The following is a 19,893-nucleotide window of genomic DNA, read 5'->3' as shown; positions in this document are numbered from 1 at the left end:
GAAAGATGTTGAGAATCTATGAATTTTTATTCGTTAAAGTGCCAAAATGAATGAATGATTGGAAATTTCTTATTGTCGTATATAAATGAGAAATTCCATGGAAAATGAGAAATAGTTGGTTTTGGAATTTATTGTTAAAAATGTGGACATAGTCATGAAATGATTGAATTGTTGAGAATGCATGAGGTGTGGGAATATTGCTACCCCTCGATGGATTTAAATAAATATATTATTATCTCATGAAATTGCATTGGAAAGCGAAATGGAAATTATGATTACAATAGAAATATTGTGTAGAAGAATTGAAAATGGAAGAACGTTACATGGCATTGATAATTGTTGCATTGGCATATCCATTCATTTGGTTGTCACAAATATTGAATTGAGATTTGAAAATGTTTGTATTGAGAAAAAAAGGTTTGTGAAACAAGATTTCATTGAATTGTTTTGAGGCAAATACGTTGGTAAGTTCGGATATGGAGTGTAGATGAAATTGATTAAGTTGGCTTAAGTGTCCAAGGTGAAAGACTGAAAACACGCGCGGAGGGGGTACCACATGCCTTCTGGTTAGCTACTGGTAAAGTGGGGGTTTTGGTAGTGCTAGTTATGCCTACTTGCAGACACCAACCTAGGGATTACCTGAGTCGTATTTACCGCCCCTTGAACTTCATGTAAAATTATTGGATGGTTAAATTTTCAAGTTTTCATCGAGCATGATGGTTTTCAAAAAGATGATAACGTGACTTTCTTTTAAAAAGCATGTCATAACATAAGCATTTTATCTTATGAGAATTGTATAAAATGTATATACTTTGTTAAGAATTTTCTATTGGGCTTTATGCTCACCCTATGGGATTTTGTGCAGAAAAAGATATGGTGGTTCCGTCAAACTAAGGGCGTGGATGTGTATGTTGAGAGCACAAGGCTGTTGTTTTGTTGTGATTATATTTTGAAAGCCAATGACTGTGTTTGTATGGGTTCGAGCAACCATTTTGTGTAACCGAGGTTAAGCCTTGGACTTTATAGCTATTGAGGGCATTTGTTTATTTTTGACTGGATGTTTTACGTGTTATAAATTTATGTACTAGAGTCATTGAATGTATATTCGCATGCAGAACTATTTTGTAAATCTCTTATGATTAAATATACAAGTGTTGGATATTTATTTTTGGTCTATCGTACAGAGCGATGATTGGTGTACTTTTATTGTGTATTTTGTGGGCGTTACAAATTCACTGTTGAAGAGCTGAATATTAGATAGAGGAATTTCTTAAGTTTTTACTCAGATTTGATGAAATATTTGATATATCATTGGAAATGCCCTAAATGTGAGAAAGGTAGTTATATGAGAATATGAAAGTAAATAAAATTTGAAAAAAAGGTCAATTGGGGAAACGAAATAAAATGTAAACATGAATGTGGTGGTAGTAGAAGTGAATGAAGATAGGTAAGTGAACATAAAGAAGTATATAAAATTATTTGTAAGGAAAGAAAAATGAGAGGCTAATCTAATATTTTTATACTTATTATAGACTTAAAGATGAATATCAATATTTTTGATCAAATATATACATGACAAATAATAATTTTAATATAGCCTCGAAAAGTTTAAAATTTAAAATGTAAGGTTATATTACAAATTACGGAAGGTTGCAATTGTTATAAAGTTTATTTATTTAATGAAAATGTAGGGTTGTATTTGAAAAAAACAAAAAACTAAATGCTAGATTTGTTAAAAAGTGAAATGATGGAGTTATTTTTATAAATATTCCAAAAACATTGTGTGTGTGTGTGCGCGCGCGCGCGCGTGCGTGTGTATTTAGAAGTCCATAGACTCCCTACCAAAACAGAAGGAAAGCAGAAAGAGAGAACGGGATGTATGATCGACGCCGATGATCCCTCCTCCCTCTTCAAAACCCTAATCTGTTTCGATCATCAATTTTTTTGAATTGAATAGTATAAGTTGTTAATCAACATCTCATTCTTTGATTAGCCCTAAATTAAATATAACCGCCATGACTGCAGAATCTTCATCCGATAACCTTTTAGCCCCTTCATCTGTAGTTTCTGTGGACACGACCATCAATCAGCAGCAGCAGCAGCGAACTGCATGGGCTCAAGTCGTTCGAGGCGAACACGAAGCAGCAGAGGAAGTTTCGTTTTCGGATTGTTCAAAGGAGACTCAGATGGGGAACTCTGATAGTAATCAGAGCAATGTCGATCATCCCAAGAAGCCAGCTTGGAACAAACCCTTGAATGGTGTAGTTGGGGTTGGTCCTGTGATGGGTGGTGATGTATCTTGGCCTGCTCTTTCAGAATCCACTAAGACTCCTTTCAAATCAGCCTCTGATTCTTCAAAACCCTCTGATTCTTCAAAACCCATATCTGATTCATCAGTCTCCACCTCTCAGGTTCAGTTTTTCTCTTCTTCTTCTTCTTCTTCTTCTAATTTTGTATCTTTTTACCAGTACTGATTTTTAATTTTTTTAAAATTATTATTAGTATTATTATTATTATCTATTTATTTTTATCTATGCATGTATGATACTGTGTTCATGTGTTTGTTTTAGGTACCTGTAATCTCACATTCACCTAAGAAACATGCTAATACTAACCCAAACCCTAATTTTACTCCAAACCATACAATGCCAGTTCGACAAAGATTTTCGAAACGTGGCGGGGGCACTGGGGGTGGATCGGTGCATAGTGGTTTTAATCGCCCCCCACCGCCGCCACCACCACCGCTACCACTGCCACTGCCGCTGCCGCTGCCACCGCTGCCACCGCCATTTCCTCTATATGAAATGCCTTACAGTGCACTGGTAGCGGCAGTGCCTGATTCTTCTATTGGAGAACCTCCTTACAAGGGGAATAGTTGGGAGGGAAGACCAATTGGAGGTTTTGGGTCTCAATCCCATTCAGTGAATGATCACTCTTCACATAGGAATTCTTCTCGGAGGGGCAACTTTAATAGTCATGGGAGTAGGCGTGATCAAGACCGTGATTGGAATGCTTCTCGAAGTTCTAATGCTAGAGATGTTCACTTATCACCACATCAGATAGCTCCGCCCGGGGGTTTCATAAGATCACCATCACCGCCGCCGCCACCACCACCACCAGCAGGATATATGCCCTTCATCACATCCCCATCTGTGAGACACTTTGGGAACCATATGGGTTTTGGTAAGTTGATTATTATTACATTCAGCTTCATGATGTGAGCTTGGAAATAACGTCTCAACTTGTTTCAGATATGACATCTTCATTTTGGTATGTCCCAAGCGGGGTGCCATTAATTTCTCATGCACCACCGCCTCCGCCACCTATGTTTTCTCCTGTTGCTAATTTACCTGCTTCATTACTCAATCAGATAAACTATTACTTCAGGTAATTTAACCATTTTTTGGGGGGGCAAAGTTTTGCACAGACAGCTTCTTTTTCTTTTCCCTTTCTCTTTGCTCTTATAATTTCTGTCTGCTTATTTCAGTGATGATAATTTGGTGAGAGACGACTTTTTGAGGTCCAATATGGACGATGAGGGTTGGGTTCCCATTACTCTTATTGCTGGTTTTCCTCGAGTAAGTTATTTGATGTTGGCTTATGAAATTTTCTGTTTTTATTGAAATCTGAATTTACATTTCGAAACTTATTTCCAAAAATATCTACTGTCAATTTAGATTTAAAGAGTTGATTATTTGCTTTTGTGGGCATCTATTTCTTTTATGATAATGCATTAATTACTCATTTGAATGAAATGACACGCTTGACTATTAGCAAACAGAAATTACAAGAAGACGAGAGTTAATAAAGAATATTTATTTCATTGAACTTTTTTGGGGTTTAGCACCTTTGATTAAATGAAACATAAAAATGAAAAGAGGGGTTCAAACCTTTTTCCTATATGCCATCCCTACAATGTCAAGAGCTCAAGCAATAGATATGTACTCCTTCTGAAGTTGCTGAAGAATCTTATTCACAGAATTATAGAGGGGTACTTTTTGCAAGCAGTAGAAGGTATTGTGTGGTTTTGGTATGATTCTTGTGTTTGCCTCTGTGCACGTCTCTACGCTTTGTGTGATGGTCTTATTTATAGAGGGCCATTTACAAGATAAGAACCCCTACTCCGTTATTTGAATTCAAATGAGGCCATGATAAAACTGTTTAAATTTAAATGAGATATAATCATACCCTTCATTCTCAATTCAAATTCAACCGATCCACCTAATTTTCTCAAATTTTTCCAATGGGCCATTTTTGTAGTATGCTTTGCATTGCCTTTATTGTTTCTTAAACCTTTCAAACTCTAGGTGACATTTATTTAGTTGGCTCCAACTTTGGCTCCATTAATTATTATTTAGTTGAAATTTATGTACCATTGTATCTAGTACTTTGTCTGCAGTTAGTAGCTATTAAGAATCTCCATGATGCTGGTCAATTCTAATTTTTCTTTACCCTTCCATAAAGGTTGATGTGATTTATAAAGGAGGTATTGATTTCCATCTTTTTTGTTGGGTGGACAGTGAGTTTTAGTGGTGAACATCTGCTCAAATCCAAATTTTGGCCTTTTTACTGACCAACTTCATTAGCCGCCACCCCCCCCCCCCCCCCCCCTTCTTTCTTTATTTTATTTGATATCCAACATACTATTTACGGTAAATATTCTGTGCAGTTCTCTACATATTTGAGTACATGCATATCTACTTTCTTCTTACCCAGAATTTGTATTGAAATTAAAAACTTCTTTTTTACCTTTCTCTTAGGTTTCAATTTTTTTTCCATGACTTTTTGAGATATGTACTATATTATACCTAAATCTATAGTTTTTATATTTAAAAGTGAGCTCCAACCTTGTGTCTCATTCTTAGTTCATACCATCGCATATTCCTGCATATGTACTTGTAGTTGTAACTTCAATTGCTTGCATTGCATAATTTTGTTTTTGGGTGTCAAGTGCTATAGATTATTTGAACCTTAGTTTTTATTTTTCTTTCTCTTATTGAATTCCTCATATATATATATAACAATAACACCTGCAATTTGGCTCACATTTTTGTTAGGGTAAACTACCAATAGGTCATAATAGTTGGACTTAGTTCCCATTAAGTTCTATTGAAAGTTAGTTCTAATAAAATCATCGTTAAAAATAATTTTTTGTAACACTTTTTTGCTATGTCGCTAAAAATTGACAATTAATGACATTTTTTTCTTTGTCACGATTATTATAAATTATCGCTAAAACTTACAATTGACGACCTTTTTATGTGAAATTTTTTTCAAATTGTCGTTGACAGTTGAAAATTGGTGATATTTTTTTGTGATGATTTTTTTTAAACTATTGCTAAAACGTATAATTTAGTGACTTTTTTGTGACAAATATTCAAACTGTCGTTGAAAATTAACAATTAATGACTTTTTTTTTAATAATGTTTGATGAAAAGTGTCGTTAATTATTATAGGACTTATTAGACAATAAGACCACTTATTAGGACCTACACATAAATCTCTCTTTATGTTAATGTGATAATTTTATCTTGATTATTTGTGCCTTTTGTTCTAATGTGCTTTCATGATTTGACTTAAGTCTAAAATTGATCTTAATATATGTTGTGCGGACCAGCCCACTGCCGTAGAACGCACAAAAATATTGTCCTCTTTATACCACGGGGGCACACACAGTTTTGTTCTTCCTTCACTAGAAAAGGTCTCTTGGATGTTTGTGGGCATGACACACTTTATAATGTGGTCCAAGAGTCCCTAGCGAACCGATGTGGGATGGATTTTTACTCCCCACATTAGCCCCCCCGTGTGCGGGTCCACGTGGTGGAGCTAGGGTTCCCACAGACTGCACCATTTGTGCGGATCACCCCAGTGTCATAGCACGCACCAAGATATTGTCTGCTTTGTACCACAGGGGCACACACGGTTTTGTTCTCCCTTAACTAGAAAAAGCCTCTTGGAGGTTTGTGGGTATGACACACTTTATAAGGTGGATCAAGAGTCCCTAGTGAACCGATGCGGGACAGATTTCCACTTCCCACAGATGTTAAAAGTAGATTCTACCAAATGAGTGATGGCTGACTTGCTATGTTCAGTATTCATCTTCCGTTTTTGTCAGGGATAAATTACAACCACATTTGTTATGTAGTTCAGGGACACATGAAGTCCTGAATTTGTATTCATTTGCAGTTTTAATTTTTTTGAATTGCAACCTCTTAACTGGTGTTTGGTTCATTGGAATGGAAGTGGATTGGAATCTAATGGTCATTCATTAACCTCCTTACTTAATGACTATCCCTTTACAATGGTGAATGATGATTTCATTTTTCATAATTTTTTTAATGAACCAAATGTGATGATAGACATTCTAATGGAATGAGCATTCCATTCCATCTTATTCCAATAAACCAAACATTACATAGATTCAACCCCTTTTTCTTTTAACATCATGCAAAAATCAGGAGCAGAGGCCAGTTCAAAGAATTGCCTCTGTTGTGAACTTGTCATTGAGATAAATTTGCTTCTATTCATGTATGATGGAAATTCTATGTTCTTATGACTTAACAAACAAATTTTATTTTAGATAACTCTCCTATTGTGTATCAATTTGTTATTTGTTAAAATGCTTTAGTAGCTGCAGTGTAGGGAATGAGGGAAACCTTATGGGATGAAGGTTGTTTGAACATCCTTTACTAGGAAAAACTCTTTTTCTCCTAAGTTCTCTAGCATGTTTGCTCTTGAACATAGGATTGGTTATAAACTTATCTGTTTTACCTCTCATAGATATTCTTTTTAAAAAAAAAAAAAACCAAAGATTTTGTTTACTGTTTAACCATATGCCCTGTTACTCTTGAACATACAAGGAGAGTAATATACTAGAGTCTTGCCAGAGAGGAATTTTATGCTTGGTGGTCCAGGTTCATTTTATGTTATGTAATGGCTGAGGAGAAAAGTCTCAAGGTTTTGGCAAGTTCACTTAAGTGAAGTTTAGCAATTTGTTTGCTTGCATTTTCTAGATTAAATTCTGAATGTTTAATGCAGTCATGACGATTGTTCAGATCGATTATCAACTTTAATGACTTACAAATGACAACTATATTCATTTAAAAAAAAAAAATTATGCTTGGTATAATGAAATTTCAGTTGTTTTTTCCAATATAGTTAAAATGCTAAATTAGCTTCCTTTTCTGTGTGACAGTTTTGATGCATTTGCCGGTGTATTTGTAACCATTCTTTCAGGATGTAATGGCCTAAGGGGGGTGCTCTAGACTGTAACTTTCGATTTAGTGGCACCTTCATTTCCTTAGTTCAATACTTATTCAAGTTGCATAGTGGAGTAACTATTTTCCATTTTGCCTTAATCTTCAACCTTCAACTCTTTTCAACTGATTTGGGCTTCAATATAATTGCCAGGCTTGAATTATACCTCTCTTTTACGATATAAACATATGTCAAGACATAATCGCCTTACAGGGGCGAACCCTATACAATACAACACTCAAATTGATTTTCATTATGGTTTGGTTTGTAAACTGTTTTGTTTTTATTCTCAACCTCTATTTCATCTCTTCATCCTTCCTCTCTTTAGCCTATTTTCAGCTGGCAATACAAAATCTGTTTTGCAGCTGACAATTTTCTCCGTTTGGTTCTTAAATTCTATTCCTAAAGTGGTATTTTTTTTTTCTTTTTTTCTGACAAATTCAATTTAGTTGATTTTTTCCTTCCTTGGCTTTACGAATGACATTAGGGTATTTTTTTTTTTTTTCTATTTTTCAGAACTTTTGAAAACGGAAAGTAAAATAAAATTAGCCTTCAAAAGACGAATAAAATTTAGGTTTAATTCATAGAGCTTGTGCTCTCTCTCTCTCTCTCTCTCTCTCTCATTTCTGTTTTCTCTACTCTTTCCTGTCTGATTTTTTTCCTTCTCTATTATTGTCATTTATCTATTTTCTCTTTCTACTTGTATCTTCTTGCTTGTACTAGATGTCCATGAGATTTTATGCTTGCCTAAAGCCTATAACTAACTTTTTTGCCGTGTAACAAAATTAGCCTCCAAAATAGGAATAAAATTCATATTTAATTCATAGAGTGCTGTTTATTACTCTCTTTTCAGTTTCTCCTCCTTCTCTTCTCTAATTCCCAATTTCTCTACTTAACTTCTTTGTTCTTCTATTCTTTTCACTTCATTTATTAGACTTTGTTAGGTTAGGGTGACAATTTTCCTAATTGGCACCTTAACTTTTTTTATTCCTTACATTTTGATGGTTTTCAGAGAAAAAATGGTTTTAAAAATCAAAGCTTTTGAAGCCTGCTCAGTAGCCTGCTTAATAGGCCACTTGAGCATGTGAGGGTGTAGATTTGTAGAAATCCTGCAAACCCTGCTCTCTATGTGCTTGATTGAAAGGCTTGGTGGTGTCTGTAGAGGTCCTGAAAGGTCTGTTCACTATGCTCTCGATAGAGTGATTGAGCAGGGGTGTGCATTCGCTACAAGCTATATAGAGAATTCGAGCAGGAGTCTATCTGCAGAGATCTTGTGAGATTTCCTTGCTTCCTTCTTGAGTAGGTGCATGGAAATCGCAGCAATCCATTTTTATTTGAATTTCAACTCCCAAAACCTATATAAAGTGTGTTTTGTTCTTAAATTAGGTGAATACCTGAGTTGTGTAGCCTTCTGAGAGTCCTTGAGACCTTATTTTTTATTTCAAGGATTTTCTCCTGAATCCCAAAATTTTTCTTCAATTTAGAGAGAATGTTTCCATAAATATATAATCTAGATTGAAATTTCTGCACAAAAAACCCTCACTTCCTTCTCTTCATCTCATCAGCCCTTCGTTGTTGGCTGAAAAGCATGGACACACAACAATTCTAAAAAAATTAGGATACGGACACGGCGGCAATATTGTAAATTTATTTATATAAATATATATTATTTACTATGTGGATGAATATAAATTTAGGATATGTAGATGTGAGAGACATCAATCTATATATGGGTGTATTTTTATTTTTGAGCAATGCAAGGACCCCAAATAAATTACCAAATATTTACACAATACTCACATGGGTGTGGGTGCCATGTAGGTCTCATAGGTGTGACACCCATGTGAGTATTGTGTAAAATATTTGGTAATTCATTTGGGGTCTCTAGCATTTTTGTTTGACTTTTTCAACTTTTTCCCTCTCTATTTCCATGTATTTGACTTTGACAGCAAATTAGCTTTTTAAAATTATATAAAAAAGTAACCAAGGATACTAGCTGAGAAGTAGAGAATTGTAGGTAGTGTTTGGTAGAGTTTTAAAATTATGATTTGAGAATAGAGTTGTATTTTGAGTTTGTGAGTTTGAGAATTATGATTTGAGTGTGGAAAATTTGTTTGGTTATGAGTTTTGAAAAGAGTTTTGAATTGTGTTTGAAATTTTTGATGGGGCATATGATGTTTGATTAAAAAACTTACAACTCATAACCAAACACATAACCCAAAATTCTATTCAAAACTCATAAAAAATCTAAAAAAAATTCTGAAAATATTTGTTATTTAAAATATAAAAATAATAGGTGCCAAAAAAAAAAACACTGTTCTGGTCAACCGGCCGGACGTCCGGGGAGACATTCGGGAGGTGACTAGGTAGACGTGTCTTCAAAAGTGGGTGTGAAATTAATTTTTGAAAGCTATATTCAAACAGCACACTCAAATATGGTTGTGGAATCATGTTTAGAACTCCACACCAAACACAGCTGTAATTTTTCTACAAGATGACACATCATTACTCTATATTTTCCAAACGCTACAATTATGTGATTTGTATTAATGTTTTCGTTTTCTCTTTGCTTCAGCCGTAACTTAGTAAGAATGCTGCCTGAGATGTTTGTCATTGTTTTTTGATGTATGGTTCAATGTAGGATTTTTGTTATTTAGTGCCATGCCATGATCACTTGTTAGCATAGTCTGTATAGTTGTCAATTTCATACTGTACCGGCCGGTATGGTCTGAATTTTACCGTTTTGACATAAAAGCGAGACAAAACTACTACTGTTTCATTTCGTTATCTTATTTTTTCGGACTGTTTTGGTTATTCTGGCAACTTTCCTCTAATTTCAAACATTCTGTTGCTTTTTCAGCCAGTGTAGATGAATTCAATGCATTCTTTTGTGTAGTTTTTTTAACATGAAGCTATATGTACAGATTTTGACATAAATTCGATGGGTGTCATGGGTTAAATGTGTGATGTATGTTGTATATTTTATTTGAAAGTTGGTTTGGAGATTAGTGTGTGCAACCATAACACACTCAACAATTCATTATCTTTTTACTAATTCTTAATTGTTTAAATTACATCTAAATGTTTTTAAATTATAAATTAAAATGATAAATTAGACCCTAATATTTTAGGAAAAGACAGTCATATTATCTAAATTAATTGTTTGGAGTAAATATAAATATAATTAATATATATATATATATATATAATGTCTATAGCGATAAATCTAAAATGGTATGCCGAAATGCACTGGTACCAATACTTACCATACCAATGACAAAAATGGTACACTATCCAGTATGGTATTATTAATAATGTTTCTTGTTAGGGAGGGAAGATATCCTATGCACTTAATGGTTGTTTGTTAGTATATCCTTGTCATATCACAACTGGATCCAATCTCATTTTTTTATTTCAGTATTAGTGATGTTCATCCCTAGATCAAGTTTGCTTTATGGCTATGATGTTGCAGATTCAACAATTGACGGTTAACATCAAGTTGATATTGGATTCCTTGAGAACTTCATCAGTTGTGGAAGTAAAGGTAACTTTTCAACTGATAGCACGCATTAATATGCTCTTATCTTAGTCTGCACTGAGTTATATATTGTGTTCAATTAAGCATTGTAATATATGTTGGCAACCAACAAGAAATGGTTGTGTCTGTTGTTGCATTGTTAGACTTATTTGCCATGAGGCACTGCTACCATTTTTAATGTCTTAATTACATTAAGACCCCCTAACCTGTTTATGAATATCATCTTACGCCTCTTATCTATGAACTCGTTCATTTTGACCCCCTCAACTATAAAAGCATATCACTTTCATCCCCTCCTGCCCACCTCCAAAAGGGGGGAATTTGTACAGTTTTTTATAGTTAAGGGGGTCGAAATGTATAGGTTCGTGGATGAGAGGGTTAGTGATATTCATTAATAGTTGAGGGGTCTTGATGTTATTAAGCCCTATTTAATTAATGGCTCAAACCTACCAATTTAAGACATTTTTGTCCAGCTGGCCTTATGCTGCTTCATATGTTGCAGGACTACAAGGTAAGGAGGCGTTACAGTTGGAAGAAGTGGATACCCAAATATGGTTGGTTTGGCACTGACTCAGGTTCACAGTCCCTGGTTGGATCAACTTACAATACAATCACAACCTCTTTGCAGAAGGTCACATTGGATGAAGCAATTGCTAACAAAAGTAGTATTACGGGTAAGGAAGATTCTTCCACAGGGGCAGTTCCATGTAGAGGTTCATCTGAGGATTTGACTAACCACTCAAAATTGGCCAACGGAGAGTGTATAATTGAAGAAGCTTGCTCAAGCCAGATATGAAGATTTGTGCTCTAAATTTTTTTCGGTGAATTCAGTCAAGGCTGCTGCACTATTTTCTTAGATCATTCTTGGATTGGAAGGAGGGAGAGGGGACCAGTATGAAAGCTTTAGGAATATTGATTTGTTGGGTTTTCTTGTTGATGGAATTGAAATTTGGCAGTTAAGGAGGAAGTTAAATGGTAAGTACACAGAGAAAGAGGAGTGGAATATTATTGACTTTGGGTATGTGGTTATTGGGTTGTATAGTTCAAGTTGTGCGGCTGGATGATGCTTTTGTGTTCTGGTGATGCAGTCTGAGGTAATTGATTTGCTTTTAGTAGAACAAATTTTGTGGTGATTCCCCATCACTAAGTTGAGTCTCTGGTAGCTTTTGTTTTTGTTTTTGCATTTTTTTTTTTTTTCTGAGAGAGTTTGTCTATGATACGAGAAGCTTGAGAGATATTGCACAACTGCTCCGGTGGTATGAACTGGGTGGCTGATCTCTGCTTGGTTTCATGATATTATACTTTCGTAGGCCTTTTATGTTTATTTATACTTTTTAGGTACGTTTTCTTTTTTCTTTTTATCATTTATTTAATTTCATTTGCGGACCTTATACACATTGCCATTTGGCATACATCTCTTGACATATTCTTCAAGACCTTTTTGAATTTTATTTTATTTTATTTTTTTTGGCATTAAAATTTGACCTCAATATAGGACAGTTATGACGCACACATGGGATGTTTAATGTAAAACTGAATTTATTTTATGAATTCTTTTTCCGTTGCAAGTTATGTTTTAGGCTTTAGCATTCTTGACTGATCTTCTAATTTGGTTTACTTGCCTCAGTATAATTGATAATTGGTTTCAAATATTTAATAAAAAATGTGGGAAGGTATATCTAAAGCTATGGCTTGTATTGATAATGTGTTAGGGTTTAGGCTGTGATTATAGTCTGATCCTCCCCCTCCCTGTTTTGATATTCTTATTAGCGACTTTTTGAGCATTCATATCAGAAAGGTCTCTAGGAACATAGAAACTCATCACAGAACTTTTTGAGTCCCATACTTTGCTTGATGGAGTTGTGTCCGATTTTGTGATTGGTTGCTATGCAAGTAGAACTGTCCATAATAATGTGTTCGGTGGTCATGGTTGAGGATTATTTGGGTTATAGCCCATTATTTGGGTTCTCCCTCAATCGCGTCTGCTGTTTTCTTTTCACTACTACTTTGTGCTTGTATGATTTTGTGATTACATTTGTGTGAGAACAAATGTTGCAGCTGAAGAGGAATAAATATTCCCACTTTCTTCGAATTGTTCACTACCCATTTCGAATAAGAAGCCTCCACTTGTGTAGTTGTGTAACTTTGCCCCTTCAAATCTCACCATTAATTTTGAATCTCAGCCGTTCCTCATATTACATATTCTCCTAGCAATTAGATAACTTCTTTAGGGAAGAATATGGCTAATGGTAACTAGATTCTTGGTCTAGTCAAAAACTGACTGAATTAAAATTTCGGTCAAACCTGAATGGTTGGTTTGATTCTATCATGCATATACATTAAGGGTAAATTACACTACATCCCTTAAAGTTCGAAAACAATACCCTTTTTTTTTTCTGCAAAAAATAGAAAAGAAAAGAAAAATGGTTATTTTGTTTCCTTAAGGTTTTAATTCATATAACATATTGTTTCTTTTTCATCAGCTATTTGTTAGTTGTATTGATGAAAAGAATGGTATTTTTAGCTCTTATATATATATATATATATTACATTTATATGTTTGTAGAATATATGCACTAGTTTTGGACAATGTAATTATGTCAAATTTGTGGGGTTTGTTGAAGTTCTCAAATTTTAGGGGTGGTAAGTGTAATTTATCCTTCTTACCTTCTTTGGCAGCCCTATGCAACCCAGACCTGGTTATATGTTTCAACATGGAAAAGCAACCACATTCAACTCTGCATATCAACTTCATCCTTTGGCCTTTTTTCCAAGAACCCCAACTAATATTTTATTTATGAAACCAACTTATTTTCTTATTCTTTCAAACCTAGTAATTGATGATGGTCCTTGTTGGCTTATGCTAAAAGTGAATTCCTTTGGATGCACTTATTTTTTAAGTTGGACATGTTAGGGTTTGGTGTGAATGTGTAGCAATAGGATGGTGCCAGTGATATGGCAGACTTAGCTTTCCAACTTAAATTTAATTTAGAGGTTGGGACTTGGCGTAGTGACAAGTGCTACATGTTTGTCACTACATGTTTTTCAGGTGATGTAATGATCAAGTAATTTTTTTTTCTCTCTCTTGAGCTAGTAATTTCATTTTGTTTTTCTAACTTTGTAACATTCAGTTTTTTTTTTTTTTTTTTTTTTTTTAATAATAAAAAAAATTAGAGAAAGTAAAAGCTGCATATCATAAGGGTAGTATGACTCGAATTCACTTATCATGTTTCGTAAGGGAGTGCCATTCATCAATGCCTTGGTCATTCAATGTGTCTAAGATTTGAATTTACCTTTGTGAGGGAGTGCTATCTATCAATGCCCTGCTCTTCAATTTATCCCATTCAATAGATAGATACTATTTACTCCAAAGTAGACTATAATTTTCACTAGGCCTAAAAACATGGATCACCTATGGCATATGGTTGGTATCAACCAATCGAGTCCGTATATAAGGGCCAACAAAAAAAAAAAAAAAGGTTTGATGACAAAAAGTTTCTAACTTTTCATTCACATAATAAGAGTGTAGTTCTAAATGATTTTCTTTTTATTTTTGGGTACAAAATTGTATTTCTAATTGTGGTTAAAGTATAAACCAAAAAAAATAAAAAAATTTGTGGTTAAAGTACTTTCCCATGTGGTATGACCTATTAAAAATGATCATCTTACCTTATTTATTTATTTATTTTTATACTAATTAGGTAAGCACACGGACAACATAGTAGACCAAATTCATTTGTTGAGGATTTGACAATTATTTTTTTTTCTTTATTCTTTTTATTTTTAGTGAATTTTTTCTTTCAAAAAATTAAAAACATAACCCTTTTGCGTATTACTAAATTAAATGGATTTGAAAAGTAAGAGCAACTATTTTATTTAATTTTATTTCTAAAAAAAGACTACTAAAGGTGTCAAAAAAAATAAAAAAGTTGAGTCTTTTAGCAATTTTTGGGTCTTTACTGTTTTTTTTTTTTAAATTAATTTTTTTTTTTTCAGATTAGACGAACCTCAAGTAAAAATTTTAATAAATAAAAAATATTTTATTAAAGGCCAATTTTTTTTTAAAAAAAAACGGAATTTTTAGATAACTTTGAATATTTTATGAGAAATTAACTTGTAAGCTTGATTTACAGTACAAGACTCTGTCCACCGAGTGATTATTTGGTGGTTTTAGAATATTTTTTCTCACAATTTATCGCTTCACATTTGTCAAGTTATTCTCTGTAAATCCAACCAAAAAAATTGAGTCCTACTGATTTAACCAATAAATGATAAGTTTTCAATAGCCAAAAAAATTTCTCATGTCTACCATCCAAAATAGGAGAACGACGACAATATTCTCTTATTATTGGATGGATACATAATGTATATCACCCTTCATAAATAAAATCATAAAGAATAATTCTATACATATTAACAATTTTACTAAGAATACAAGAGATTTAAAATTTTATTAAAAATATAAGAGATCAAGTATGATTGGTTGTTTAAAAAAAAAAAAAGTAATAATATTTGGACATATATATTTAGATAAATTACAAATAAACCTTTCAGCTTTGCTTAAAATATGAATTATTTTTTGTGATTCTAGAAATTACATCATGCCCCTTAAAGTTTCGAATTTCATAATAAATGGTTTATTTTATTAATAAATTATAAAGTCAATTAATAGTTTTTAATGATGTCATAAATTTATTTTAAATAATAATTTAGGTAATTTTATTATTGTACATGAAACCAATTAATAATTTTATTTTTTAGTTAATTTTGTTAAATAAAAAATTATGACAAGAAGATATTTATAATTTTTCAAAGTACATGAAAAATTTATATTTTAAACAAATCTCAAGAATGTATTTGTAATTTATCCTATATATTTTTAATAAGATTTTTATTAAGGCCTTGTTTGAAAAGTTGGCCATTTGATTTTTTAGATATTTTAGCCTGATTAAAATAATTGTGTTTGGAAAGTTGATTGATTTTTTTTCATAATTAATTTGATAATTATAAGAAAAGAAATAAAATAATTATGTATTAAATATTTTATTAATTATTTTAACTTATTTTATTTTTTAATTAATTATTTTAGGGTTCAACTTGTCTTCAATTGGAGATCAAGACTGGACCATCTAGTCTGGCCCGTGGATGTTCTTCGATAAATGTGTAGAACATGTCGAATACTATATTTCTGTAAAAAATCACCTTGATCGGATATCAATATCTATTTGATCGGATTAAATTTCTATCAACTGTTTATTTTTTTATCGTTTATTTTTTACATACAAAACTAATCTGATTAAATAACTATTGATATCCGATTAATGTAATTTTTTATAAAGATATAATACTTGACGATTTCTACACATTAATCGATTCAAATTACCAAAATGAGACCCAAAAATAGACTCACTGGCCGGAGTCCAATCTTAATCCCCAACCACAAACAATGGACCGATTATTTTATTTCAACCATTTTCCTAAATACTTTCTAATAAGAATTTAATTTGTGTAATGGGCCCCACCTACGTTCACAGTACAGCACTCTGGCCGAATCAGCTTCCAGTAGAGTAGAAGGGAAAGGGACAGGGAAAGGGAAGGGAAGGGAAGGGAAGGCCTTACCATACTAAAAGCCCAAAGTGGATAAAGTGTAGTGTAGTGTTGAGCAATGAATGAGCATCAGTTATTAACAAAGAAACCATGTAATGTAACCACTAATTCCATTCCATGGAGGAACTCTGACTCTGGAAAGGCATCGGTCTCTCTTCTCTCCTCCACCACCACTCCCACTCCACCGCCATCACCAACCGCCGCCGCCGCCTTTGTGTGCCTTGCGCCGCCTGCGGATGCTCCAGCCACCGTGTTGAGCTTGAGTTCGCGATCGGGCTCTGACTTCCATTACATTGAAAGCTCAGATCGAATTATTAGCTCACACCCACTATTCAAAAGCCAATCCAATGGTGGAAGTGGAAGTCCCTCTTTCGTGTCTTCAATTCCTTCATTTTGCAAGAAAAGGGCTTCACAGAATGATGATAATTCCGGGGATTGCCGGCACAAGCGCATGATCAAGAACAGAGAGTCAGCTGCCCGTTCCAGATCTCGAAAACAGGTCTCTCTCTCTCTCTCTCTCTCTCTCTCCCTCCTTCCGATGGTTCTGCTATTCATTTCTGTGTTACTTGCAAAACGGTTACTAGTCTTTTCTTTTTCCCTTTCCATTGTTTTTTTGAAGAATACGTTTACCAACACAACACACAAATCAATTATTGAACCGACACAAAACATATATGGCTGGATAAGTTTTTTTTTTTTTTTTTTTTAAATAATTTTTAAACCATGTACCCCCATTAACAAATTATTTAAAAATCTCATCTTATGTATTCTGTGTCCGGTTTCTCTGTATGTTAAACTTCAGTTTTTTTTTTTTTATAAATAAATATATATATATATATATATATATATTTGGTTTTGACCGGTTTGAATGAATGTTGCGCAGGCTTACACAAATGGGTTGGAGAATGAAGTTAATCGTTTAATGGAAGAAAATGCAGAGCTCAGAAGACAGCTAGAAAAGGTGAATCAACTGATCATTAATATATATACATTAAATTTTAAATATGACGTGTTGTGAGTCACCCCTTTAATCAATTTAGTTCACACTATTTAAATTTTGAGAAGGTGGATTCATTTGTCTCTTTAATTAAGCCTGATAAGAGTTTTTCTTAGCTATTACCAAACAAGACATCAAATAAATTGGTTGGTCGATCTGTTTTAATTTAAATTTTTTTTTTTTTTTTGTGCATCAGCTCTGTTGTGCTGCTCCTGATCAGCATCCGAGAAAGAAGAGTCTCCAAAGAAGTTTAACAGCCCCATTTTAAATCAGAATGTTTGGTCTTTAATTATCTATCGTTCTATCTTCTCTTTTCCTTCCATTTGAGTAGTTTACCATATTTGGTTTTAATTTTTTTATTATAAGTATTTTGTAGATATATGATATAAATATACCTTTTGTTATATATACTCCATATGATATAGGTCTCCATCGAGAGTTTGTTTGTATAGAGAAAAAGAAGAAAGAATGGAGGAGGTCAAGAAAGCAAGTGGCATGACATGACATGACAATGGTAATTTTGAAATGGGGTTTGTTTATGTATTATTATCTCAAATAATAATATATATAAAAAAAGAAAAACCTTTGTGACTGATTTATAGTTGTGAATAAATGTAACGAGTCGGTGATTTCGATGATCATTATAGTGTTAGTATTTGTTACTTTTCTTTATAAACCTACACAATAAAAATTGTGTATATATAGCACTTACTTTATTAAGAGTAGGAGAAAAAAATGAAGAATGCTGTTTTTTAAATATGGTAAATCCTATCTATACAAATTTAAGTGGAGATCAACAATGTTGTAGTAAATTAACGATCTAAATTTAAAAATAATGTAAAATTACATCATTTTTTATGTGTTTTTTTTTTTTTCTTTTTCTTTTTCTTTTTGAAAGCACGGTGTTGTAATATTATTTTACTTCAATTTTAAATTCAAGTTGTTAGATTATATATTTTGTTGATGTGTTTTGTTGTGGTAAAAAAAACTCAATAAAAACATTACACGAAAAGAAAATAATATATTTGCATAATTTTTATACAAAATTTATGACAAATAACAATGACATCTGTAAAATTACAAAGATAATAATAAGTATTTTAATTTATAATAAAAAAAATACTACAAAATATCAAATCATTTTTTTTTTTGAAAAGTCTACGTAAATTTTTCACGAAAAACTATGATGGAGAATTTTATTTGTTACGTAAGTGATTTTTATAAGATATGACAACCTTGTCCTTTTCCATTCAAGATTTTTCTCTTCGTATTGAGGTTTGATGATGCAGTTCGTTCCAGGTGGAACGGGACGGACTGATTCACGCTTCTCAAACTAGTGTCCGAATGACCACGCCCACAAGAGTTCAACGGGGAACGGGGAGTCCCCCAGCGAACCTTCCGACAAGCAAGTTAGAAAGAGAAGTGGAATGTGGAGATAGATTAGAGATAGAAAGTTTAATATTTTTCCTGTCTTCGACGTCTGCTTATATCCTTTGGTAACCATTTCGTTGTCCCTTCCGACCTGTCATCTTGGCCGAAAGTCTATGCTCTAGCTTGCTTTGTTCATGGTGATACCGTTCTGTCTTGACAGGGAGGGGTTATCGCAATAAATACTGTAAGGGGCTTCATTAATGGCTGATGTGCAATGCAATAATTTTGCAGGAAGTCTGCTTATGTGGCTTGTCCTTCACCTGCCACGTGTCTAAGTGTCATTGGTTCTTGATGCCATGTTGAGCTCCAGCAACGTTGGGTTTCATTAGTTGAATTATGTATTGGGCCCTAACTGGTGGGCTTGAGTTGTTCATAGTGGGCTATAGTCTTTATTAGGGGTGTATGCGGTGCGGTTCGGGCTGTTTGAGAGTAAATTTACAAACCGAATGGCGGGTTGGCGAATTAGCGGATTGACAAATTGCGGTTTGGACGGTTTTTGGCTGGTTGGCGGATTGAAGAATATTCTAACTAATTATCATATATTTGCATAATATATAACACTAATTTGTATAATATTTGTTAGATATATAACGCAAAGTAATTTTACATAATATGTTTCATATATATAACTATTAATTTGTAATAAATTTCATATCTTAAATCTCTCGCACACTCATCTTTACATTGATATTTCATTGGAAGTTAAAAAATATATATGTATTAACTATATCGGAGCGGAGCAGTTCGGTTGGCGGATTAGAAATTTTAAAGTTTAAACCGCGGTTAGCGGTTAGAGCGGTGTGGATAGATGCGGATCGGTGTGGCTTTAGCAAATTGGGCGGTATTTTGCACAGCCCCAGCCTTTATGGGCTTACCCATGTCAGTAGTCCCCTATTCCCGAGTGCAGCTTTAGTCCAACGAAAGGAATAAAGAAGAAAACGATGGTTGTTAGAGATGGCGGGGCGAAGGGAGGTGGGCTGACGGCGATGGGTGTTCGAGCGGAGGGGCTAACCAGGAGGGGGACCGACTAGGAGGAGGGCCGACCGTGAAGGGCAACCGAGTG

At 33.6% G+C, this 19,893-nt stretch overlaps 2 protein-coding genes across 3 annotated transcripts; both read left to right on the top strand.

Annotated features, from left to right (window-relative positions):
* The first annotated feature begins 1,789 nt into the window (after positions 1 to 1,789).
* On the top strand, positions 1,790 to 12,190 carry LOC114287900 (la-related protein 1C). The gene is made up of 6 exons (XM_028231352.2): positions 1,790 to 2,411; positions 2,571 to 3,183; positions 3,252 to 3,387; positions 3,488 to 3,578; positions 10,730 to 10,801; positions 11,298 to 12,190. The coding sequence occupies exons 1-6, from the start codon at positions 2,016 to 2,018 to the stop codon at positions 11,589 to 11,591; spliced, it is 1,602 nt and encodes a 533-aa protein (XP_028087153.2). The 5' UTR covers positions 1,790 to 2,015; the 3' UTR covers positions 11,592 to 12,190.
* Positions 12,191 to 16,253: 4,063 nt separating this feature from the next.
* Positions 16,254 to 19,064, top strand: LOC114287899 (protein FD). Of its 2 annotated transcripts, none has more exons than XM_028231351.2 (3): positions 16,254 to 16,901; positions 17,286 to 17,363; positions 17,596 to 17,994. In XM_028231351.2, the coding sequence occupies exons 1-3, from the start codon at positions 16,461 to 16,463 to the stop codon at positions 17,665 to 17,667; spliced, it is 591 nt and encodes a 196-aa protein (XP_028087152.2). In that variant the 5' UTR covers positions 16,254 to 16,460; the 3' UTR covers positions 17,668 to 17,994. The 2 variants fall into 2 exon arrangements, with proteins under 2 accessions (XP_028087152.2, XP_082773683.1); XM_082917557.1 differs by lacking the exon at positions 17,596 to 17,994 and adding an exon at positions 18,699 to 19,064 and having other exon boundaries at positions 16,365 to 16,901.
* Positions 19,065 to 19,893: the final 829 nt, after the last annotated feature.

Source organism: Camellia sinensis, chromosome 3 (assembly GCF_055761805.1).
Source record: "Camellia sinensis isolate YWXY chromosome 3, ASM5576180v1, whole genome shotgun sequence".
Taxonomy (NCBI): domain Eukaryota; kingdom Viridiplantae; phylum Streptophyta; class Magnoliopsida; order Ericales; family Theaceae; genus Camellia; species Camellia sinensis.
The sequence above is the reverse complement of the archived record's forward strand: the minus strand, read 5'-3'. Positions and strand labels throughout refer to the sequence as shown.

Bases quoted from the DNA above. Each gene is read 5' to 3' on its own strand.
- LOC114287900 (XM_028231352.2), top strand. From the start codon at position 2,016: ATGACTGCAGAATCTTCATCCGATAACCTTTTAGCCCCTTCATCTGTA. The intron at 3,184-3,251 runs GTAAGTTGATTA...AACTTGTTTCAG, and splicing joins TGGGAACCATATGGGTTTTG to ATATGACATCTTCATTTTGG. The intron at 10,802-11,297 runs GTAACTTTTCAA...CATATGTTGCAG, and splicing joins CATCAGTTGTGGAAGTAAAG to GACTACAAGGTAAGGAGGCG.
- LOC114287899 (XM_082917557.1), top strand. From the start codon at position 16,461: ATGAATGAGCATCAGTTATTAACAAAGAAACCATGTAATGTAACCACT. The intron at 16,902-17,285 runs GTCTCTCTCTCT...AATGTTGCGCAG, and splicing joins GTTCCAGATCTCGAAAACAG to GCTTACACAAATGGGTTGGA. The intron at 17,364-18,698 runs GTGAATCAACTG...AGTTCGTTCCAG, and splicing joins TCAGAAGACAGCTAGAAAAG to GTGGAACGGGACGGACTGAT.